The sequence below is a fragment of the Xiphophorus hellerii genome, chromosome 18, assembly GCF_003331165.1.
Source record: "Xiphophorus hellerii strain 12219 chromosome 18, Xiphophorus_hellerii-4.1, whole genome shotgun sequence".
Taxonomy (NCBI): domain Eukaryota; kingdom Metazoa; phylum Chordata; class Actinopteri; order Cyprinodontiformes; family Poeciliidae; genus Xiphophorus; species Xiphophorus hellerii.
Window position 1 is genome coordinate 1,531,894 of NC_045689.1, and position 9,263 is coordinate 1,541,156.

Sequence of the window (9,263 nt, forward strand, 5' to 3'; positions counted from 1 at the left end):
TATGTTTACAAATGCTTATGTCTGAAATGTTTAGTATAACTAAAATGTGCAGGTGAGCTGATCTGACTCTAGATTTTTCTCTTTCTCATCCTTATTGTATGTTTTCCTAAACAATCCTAACATTTCTTATCATGACTTTTCTGGAAAACATTTTTCGTTTTCTCTTTGTTGCTCTGTGAAATAAAACCTGGTGAAGCACCAGAGACCTGCAGGAATCCACATTTCTAGATTTCAAGCTTCAAAGCTGCTTCTGCAGGTTAGGGAACATTTTTCCATACAGTCTATTAAAAACGGAGATCCACAGGGTTCAGCTCTTGAGCCTCTAGTTTTAGTCTTATTTTCTGTATAATAAAGTTTATCTTTATTGAAACAAAATTAAGATTTTTTAAAAGTTTTTTTTTAATGGATTTTTGTGAAAATGTAAAAAAATAAAACAAAATCAGGTTTCCAACCTGATAAGAGAAACAGATCTAAGTAAATATTTCTTGTAATTGAATGTAATTATTCCATGGAAAATCTTCATTTGTCATGTCTGGATTTAAAAACATCAGTTTTTTCTTAGTTGAGTTTTAGAATCATAAGGAGATTTAAAGGAGGCAGCGATATTAAAAAATAAACATTTCTGGTTAAGTTATGATTTATGAATAAGAGTCAAGCGAACAGAGGAGAGAGGAGCAGAGGCGGTGCGTTCAGGTTAGACGTGTTTATGAGGACTCTGGTGTTACAGTGCAGGAAGTTCTCAACCATCTGAGTTCGAAACTAAAATCCATCATCAGCAGGAAGCAGCAAAACACAGAACAGAAAGAGTCACAGCCCAACAGGAGACCAGGTCAGAAAACACCGACGACATTTCCACCGAGCAGGAGTGTGTGTGTGTGTGTGTGTGGCACTTTGATGGCTTCAGGGCCTCTGAGTGAGTCAGTGGAGGAGCTGAGCAGCTCAGACCTGGAGTGTCTTCATGCTACGTGTCTTTGTGTACATTCACTAATTGCACTTGAGGATGAGGATATGTGGAGACGACATAACCGGCCCGACGGCCGCAGGAGAAGCTTCTTGTTTTGGTGGTGATGTTCGGGACAGACAGCCGATGTGGGAGCGGGTCGGCCGGGAAGCAGCCGGACCCGACCCGTCGCTTTAAACACAAAGAAGCAGCTGGAGACAAAAGTTAGCTTATCAAACAGGAAGTTCCTGAATCAAGTGACCATCCATGTGGAGGCGGCGACCTGCGACCCTGTAGCCGATGCAGGACCGTCATCCGGCAGTTCCACCTGACAGGTGAGCCGACCGACTCTTCCACTTTCACACTAACCGGAACCACACCCAGGAAAACTCATCCAGAAACTCCTAAACCCGAATTAAACCGGTTCTGTTCTGCTTAACCTACAGAAGTTATTGCTTAAACACATGATCTTACTAAGAGCAGAACTGATATCAAACTGTGTCACCGGTTCTGGAAAAACATCTAGAAGACGAGAGCAGAGTCACATGTGCTGATAAGATGTAACTCCAGGGTCAAAGGTCACTCTGATATATTAGAGGTGAAGTATTTGTGACATTGATCTGATATCGAGGATAAAAAAGCATCAAAATGTTTCAGCTGCTATGAATGTAAAAACGTTTGCAGACGATTCGCTGATCTGTTCACAAAGTTTAGTAAAAATGTTAAGACCATGAGGGGATTTTTGTGAAAGCTGTTTGGATCTCCATGTCAGTCATTCTTCCCAGCAGAACCATGGTTCAGTTTAAACGGGTCACAGGAAGTCGGGTTTCCTGTCCACTCAGCTTCAGCTCAGAGTTTAACGTGTCAGATCTCCACCAGGAGCTTCTGAGACTCAACGTTCAACAAAACAGAGTTTTAGATTTAGCTCCTGTTTAAAGCTTCACTTGTTAACGAACTGTCACTGAAATGCAGGAAGTCGCCATGGAAACCGGTCTGATTTTGACTCTCCAGGCATTTCCCCTCTGTAATATTCTCGCATTTTTTAATTGACAAGTTAATTGTGACAACAGCAGAGTGGACTTCATTTACCTGACCAACCACCAGGTGTCCCTACTGAGGCGTCTGCTGGTACCGACTCACCTAACTGGACGGTTTTGGTCCATTCGGTACTGCAGCCACTAACTGAAGGAGTCCAGCTAAAAATGCAGAAGTCATGAGAGTGACCCCGATACATTTCTAAAGATTCACAGCAGCGACTGAGCGTACGCTGAGCGTAACGGGAAACAGAAATCACGGCGGTGTCACGGGAGGAGCATTCTTGTGTCGGTGGCCGATGAGGAAACGTTAGCGGCAGCTAGCGGTTGTTGGTCGCGTAAATGTCCCAGAACTTCAGGTACCTTAGTGTAAGTTTTACACCGAGGTTCAGAGCTTTGGGTCAAAGAAATCTCTCTGTAGGAGTCAAATATGCGTTTTATGTGTTTGGTCACCAGATGGCGCTGCAGGCGCTGCTATATGAGCTGGAGTTCAACAGTTAGCATCCAGGTGGTTTTGATCATTGGTGTAAACGCTGTTGCTGTGTAGCTTCGGAGTTACTTCACGTTCTCCGTCTTATGGGAGTTGAATAAACTGGTGATGTTGCATCGAAGAAGAGCTGCCGTTTAAATGCCACACCTGCTACAACGTTAGCCGCCTAGCACGTCCTAACCAGGCGGCTGCAGGCCAACACTTCACTACTGCAGCACTAGGCTCACTAGCTCCCCCTTCTGCAAGTTTAAAGCATATGAAAGTGGAAGAGGCCAGCGTCTGTCTGAAGGTTCCTGCTGTTTGTTCTTCACAACACAAAGAAACACAACATGAACCAGATTTTCAGAGGAAACGCGGTGGAAGTGACTGCAGCTCCATCGGCACAGTGTCGCCTCTCCGCTCACATTCAGTTCAATTTAAAACCAGAGCGTCCACAATCAGGAGGAAAGGAGGTGATTTTTACATTCTGTGCAAAATTAGACAAAAGTAGCCCACAAATTAACATTAGTATGTTTTCCGTCCGTCTACACTCTTCAGTCAGTTTTTCTTCTACTTATTTACAGTTAGTTTCTAAGACTTTAGTACCGTCGTCCCCCAGCAGGGACAAGACATTCCTCAGAGGGACTGAATCCACCGTCACAGGATCTCTGCCGGGTCCACTCCTGGTTCCAAGACAACACAACAACTTCTGCCCCAGTTATTCACTCAACAACGGAGCTTTTACGTCTCCAATCAAGAGAACCCAAAATACACCGGATTTATTCAGGAAATTGATGTTTGTCTCTTTTCCAGGATTCCTGATAAGTATCAACATTTTTCAGGACCAGCACTCGGATCACGAGGTGGATTTCAGTCCCTTCCTTCAGTTTTAAGAACAAGCTGTCAGTTTAAAAGGCATTGAGAAGGTAAAAAACACAGGGCACACAGTGAAAAACCAGGGCAGAGGGGAAGGGAGTAGAAAAATAAAACTAAAAATAAGAAACTGTGGCAGATTACTAGACAATCACTTCACTTTGTGGCAGGAAACATAAAAAAAGTTAAAAAAAGAAAGTTTCAGAGGCAGGGTCACCGGGTGAAGGAGAGGGGAGGGGAACGTCTCAGTCTCAGAAGAACTTGTCATCGATGCGGAAGTGCGGCCGCGTGACGTCGTCCGGGTTGATGAACACTGAGATGGACTTCCCGGGATTCTCCGTCACCAGCTGCTGAAGCTTCTTGGCGAGCCGATCGTCAGGCTGGTTCTCACCGCCGGCATCGGACTGCGGCGACGGCAGGTTGGTGGAGCTGCCCCGCCACTGCACTTCCACCGTCAACCTGTTGGCGGCCTTGGCGTGCTCGATGGTGGTACGGAGGTGCTCGGCCGGGTCGGAGCGCACCGAGGACAGTTTGCGGGCGTGCAGCATGGCCGTCTCGTCGGACAGGTGCTCCAACATGTTGCACTGAGGGATGAAGTAGTTGGGACACATCTTGTTGACGAGACAGTGCTGCAAGTCGTCAATCAGGCCCAGCAGGAAGTGGGCGGAGAAGTCGTCCTGAGCCAGATAGTTGGCTGGGAGACGGTCGCAGGCCCACAGCATGATGCTGCGCAGATGGTAGGGACTGATGGCTTTGGGCCGGGACAACAGCTTGATGATGATGGCCTTGCAGGCCTGGTACGCCTGCATCAGGCTTGACGAGATGCACTTCTTCAGCTGAACCTCGCTGCGGGCGAACGACAGCCGCCACTCGTTCTCCTTGCGGCCTTTGTAGGAGCAGGCGGGGACGAGGTAGAAACCGCTGATCACTTCCTCCTCGGTGATCTTCCCGTCCCAGAAGTGGTTCTCCATCAGCCAGCTCTGGGCCACCGCAGGCCAGCCTTTAAACGACACCACGGGGACGATGTCGTAGAGCATCCGGCTGCTGCCGACCCCCAGGATGACGGAGATGATGGTCCCGTTCCGATCCACTTTCTCCACCCTCGGCATCCCTCTCTGTGGCTTCTTCTGCACCTCCAGCAGCACAAGAGAGATGGACTGGTAGAACCAGTCGGCCACCAGTGTTGGGGAGAAGAAGTAGTTGGTGGTCCCGTTGATGTGATCGACGACAGTGCAGCAGTCCTTCCACTTGTTGATGGTTCCTTCGTCAAAGAGCCGTAGGCTGAGCCAGGAGTGGCCCAGCGCCGAGTGCCGCATGTCCAGGGTCACCGGCTGGTTCCGGTCGTGGAGTTTAAGTGCGGGGACCAGTAGAGTGAAGTCCATGTCGTAGTCTGTGCCGCGGGCGTAGACGCTGAGCTCATCCAGGTCCATGTCCACCACACCTTCCCGAACGCCTCCAGAAAGGAGTAGGTACTCATTGGCCACTGGGAGCTTCTGGTCCAGTTTCTGAACCATTCCTAAGACAGGAAGAAAGAACCAATCAGGAAATGAATGAGCTCATCATGCACAGAATAAAGTCCAACTGCAACAGTACCCACTTCTCCAGCCAATCACCTGAAACCTGGCCAGACATATCTTCAACAGGTGGAGGGTTAAAGGCTATGAATAGTTAAGGCTTCAGAGAGTTTAAAATGTACTTTTGGTGAAAATACTCTGTGCTGGCGCAGGAATAAACAAACAGACAGAAGTAACTTACTGCAACGTTGTGTTTAATCTAAAGTCATGTATGTCACTGGGGAAGTGACCCCAGGAAAAACCCTCAACTCTCCAGTAGGAGACACTGATGGTGGGAAGCTACTGGACAGTAGCCACAGCTGCCCTGGGGACAAAGGCAAGGTTGCCCTCTGACCTTCTGACCACCACCAGTAGGCAACGTGTCCAATTGCACAACGAGCAGAGTGGACCCACTGGACCCACCGACACTCTACAGCCACCAACACAGCTATAAAACCATTACCAAATCCTCCAACCAATGCCAAGCAGCACTGGTTGGAGGCAGCATAATGGTGCGGGGCAGCCTGTCTCTACGCGGAGCAACAAGGGGCCGTTTGTCCCAGTCTGTCCCGGACTGGTGCCGTTTGTCCCGGACTGGTGCCGTTTGTCCCGGACTGGTGCCATTTGTCCCAGTTTGCTCCAAAATCCACAGATTCATTCTCTAACAAATGCAGCAAATTTAACGAGAAATACCGACTTTCTAAGATCTTCCATCCTGCAGGATCTGAAGGATTAGTGGCTGGACAGAGGGATTCTCCCATCTCATCAGCGCCATCAGGAGGTAAAACCATCAGTCCCATTCATAAGTCAGAACTAACTCTGTTTCCTTTTGGGTCAGTTTGGGTCCAGCCCTGCTTTTGGAGGCGTTTCTCTAAGGGTGGCCGGTGGCCCCTCTCTGGGACCCCCGATGAGTCTGGACGGGTCATTGTGTCTGCAGATGGACCGGATTGGTCGGGTCCGGAGCTGAAAGGACTCCAGCCGGCTCCAGGCTGCCGAACGCATTCCAGCGCTGCGGTGAGGCGGACCGACGCTGCCGGCTGATTCTCAGACACTGTCAGATGAAAGGTCAGAGGTCAGATCAGGAGGCCGAGTCTCATTCTAAATCATGTTTACTGTTTGTCCTCCTGCCGCTTTGTGGCTCATTAAAACGGTTGTCATGCCAACATAGTTTTAGACGTTTATAAATGTCCTTTTGATTTTTCAGCCAGTACTTTGAATGTGGATGAAAGACGAGGAAAAGCTGGGAATCTGTCCAGGACGACGCAGCGGATCCAACTCAGGCTGAACAGGTTAAAGGTCACAACAGGGAAAAAGTGAGGCGGCTTGATCAGCAGCAAAGATGTTCACAAGTCAGTCCGGAAAGAACAGAACCGGTCCGGTTTGTCCTCAGGCCAAAATTGTTACATGAAAATGTAACAATTATTTGTAAATCTTTACATTTTCATGCACAATGTTGTCTGACTCTTTAAACATTTACAGCCCAAAGCTCTGCTGGCAGCAGGGTGGCGCCGTTTAGAAACTGGGTTTTCCCGGCAGAAACTCGTTGGACCCGCCTGGGATTCATGGGTTCAGTTTCACAGAGCAGATCTTCATCACATCCGATACAAAATGGGACCAGGACTCGAGTCTCAGAGTCCAAGTCGAGTCTGGAGTCTAATTTCACTGAAGAGCGACTTGAGCGGTGAGTCTAAAGCACGGTGGTGGAGGGATGGTGCTGTGGGCTCACCATGGATCCGTCTGGACCGGTTCGGCTTATTGACTCTAGATAAGCTAGTTATGAATAATGCTGCATATTGAATGAAGTAAATATTAATTAAGTTCAGTGTTTTAAAGCAGGTGAAGCTTGTTTCATAAAAACCAAACATGTTTTGGGCTCAGCAGGAAACCCAAAGAACCGAACCGGGACACAAAACGAGCTCAACCCGAAGTGGATTCATGACGCTTTGGTTTGTTCTGGGGTCACGGCGCCATCAGGCCCAGATGGAACAGAGGTGTTGGGATGGTCTAGTCAAAACCTGAACCTGACTGAGCTGCTGGGACCTTCAGAGATCCGGCAGAACCCGGTTCTGATCCGGGTTCTGATTAATCCTCAGATTGTGTTTCCTGCTGAGTGAAACCAAAACGATTCATCAGGAATATTAATCTCTTCTGGGTAAAAATAATCCAGCAGGACGCAGAACTGGGCCGGTTCCGGTCTGGATGAACGATCCAAACAACCGGGAACAAAAAATTAAATAAAAGCTTCTGCTTCCTGTTGGTTGCTCAGTCAGAACCGACCCGTTTTACCGGGCTCTGTTCTGGGTTAGACTGCAGAACCGAATGGTTCCGGTTCCAGGTTCTCTCCGTCAGAACACAGCAGACCGCCCGGCGCCGACCCGATGGGCCGACCCGACCCGGCTGCCTCTGCTGCAGCAGTAAATCCTCCATCTGCCTCTTTTTTTAGCATCTTTCTCTAATCCCCCCTCAGCTCAGCGCTGGGTCAGCGCGGCCCGGACCGGTCCGCCTGCAGCTGGGAGAACCAGAGCCCAGTTCTGCTGGGACCGTTTGGGTCTGATCAGAACCACCAAAATGAAACATATGACCTGATTTCACTGAGCGTGGCGATGGCAGCGTCATACTGTGGGGCAGGAAGAGAAACGTTTGTTTTTTTAGTTTGTAAACTTTAAATTTTAAATTTATGCTGATTATTTACTTAGTTAGCTAACTATTAGCTCCAAACTAAATATTCAGCTAATATCCATTTTCACTTTCTGATAAGAGGAAGTTGACTATCAAAATAAAAGCTGGGTGTAGACCGGATCCTTCCAAATTGATGCAGTTTCTGTAGATTTATTGGAAACGTCTGGATTGTCTTTAAACGCCTCATCCTTTGTTTTTAGCTGAAAAGAGGAAAAGAAACGAAGGAGAAACAGGAAGAGCTTCAGGAGACCGAGCTTTTATTTTGGTAGTCCACTTCCTGTTATTGGTTAGTGACCTCATATATTAAAATATTTAGCTCTGAGGTAAATGTTTAGCTTCAAACTAAATATTTGGCTTGCTAACTAAAGACTAATTTGAAACTAAATGTTTAGTTAACCTGCTAAATACTTAGTTTGAAGCTAAATATGAAGCTTCATAACTAAATATTTAATTTGGAGCTAAGGATTTATTATTAACGAGCTTAACATGCAGTTTGCTAAATATTACGAGCTAAATATACGATAATATGTAAATGTACTAAATATTTAGTTTGAAGGTAAATATTTAGCGTCATATTTCTCTCTGCTGTTTGTCATTAATGATTTATTTTAGTTGCTACATTAACTATTCAGAAATGCCTGAATCTGAAGTCGTCTCTAAATGTTTTTATGGCTCTTATGAATTATCTGTCTGTAAATGTTTTAACCAAAGAATCTGAATTATTCATGATGCTGTTCATCATTTTTCTGTTTTTCTTGTGAAGGTTCTGTAAACTCTGTGCTGGTGATGATGGAGAAATACAGGCTAAATATACATTTTTTTAAAAATCATATGTTATTGAGTGAATAAAATATGAAAATCAAATGAAAATATCAATAAATGAATGACTAACATGGTAAAAAATGAGCCACATATTATTTTTCTGATGGCTGGATAGAAAAATAGCATGTTTTAGTTCAGCAAAACTAAAACATGTTTGTTTGAATTAATTTATTTATTAACAGTTTAATAAACAAAACTGATATCTAACAGTTTCACTTAACTGTTAAACAAATAGCAGTTAAATCAGTTGTTATTTGTCTAAATGACTGTTAAATAAACAGTTAATTTATTTAACAGAATGAAATAAAAATGATTTAATTCTGTAATTATTTGTGTTAATTTTTACTGAGTAACTTTATGACAGAAAACCTTTTAGGAAACCAGGTAAAACCTGAATCTGACCCCAGATCTGCAGGCTGGAGCAGGTTTGCGTCACAAACACCTGAGGACCTGATCCCGGATCAGCGGTCCTGGATGCTGCTGCGCTGCAGCGCATCATCCAGCCTCCGGGCCGGTTCGGTTCGGTTCGGCTCACCCAGCATGGAGAAGATGAAGTCCTTGGCCGTGTGGATCTCCAGAGCCCGCTGGTCGTCGTACTCCCGCTGGTCGTGCTTGCTGAACTCCTGGATGAGCCGGTTCAGGTCCTCCATGCGGGCCGCGGACCTGAAGTCCAGCTCGGGCCCGGAGCCGCCCTGGGGCAGCCTTCCCGCGGCCGAGGATGTGGGGCTGTTCCCGAGGCTGCCCGCCGAGCCGGGCCGACCGGAGAGCGCTGGCGCCGCCATGGTTCCTCCCTGCGGGTTCTCTCTACAGCTGGTGCCGCTGCCGTTGGGCTGTTCTGGGCCGAGCCAAACCGAACCGAACCGAGCCGCACCAAACACAAGCACCGGAAGCAG

The 9,263-nt window shown here is 46.9% G+C and overlaps 1 protein-coding gene across 1 annotated transcript; it reads right to left on the reverse strand.

The window, feature by feature from the left end:
* Positions 1-684: 684 nt before the first annotated feature.
* LOC116737694 (protein MB21D2) lies at positions 685-9,263 on the reverse strand. The gene is made up of 2 exons (XM_032591052.1): positions 8,906-9,263; positions 685-4,832 (listed from the first exon to the last, which is right to left on the reverse strand). Exons 1-2 carry the CDS (start codon positions 9,150-9,152, stop codon positions 3,568-3,570), a joined length of 1,512 nt encoding a protein of 503 aa, XP_032446943.1. The 5' UTR covers positions 9,153-9,263; the 3' UTR covers positions 685-3,567.

Bases quoted from the DNA above. Each gene is read 5' to 3' on its own strand.
- LOC116737694 (XM_032591052.1), bottom strand. From the start codon at position 9,152: ATGGCGGCGCCAGCGCTCTCCGGTCGGCCCGGCTCGGCGGGCAGCCTC. The intron at 4,833-8,905 runs GTGAGCCGAACC...TTCCTGTCTTAG, and splicing joins CTTCATCTTCTCCATGCTGG to GAATGGTTCAGAAACTGGAC.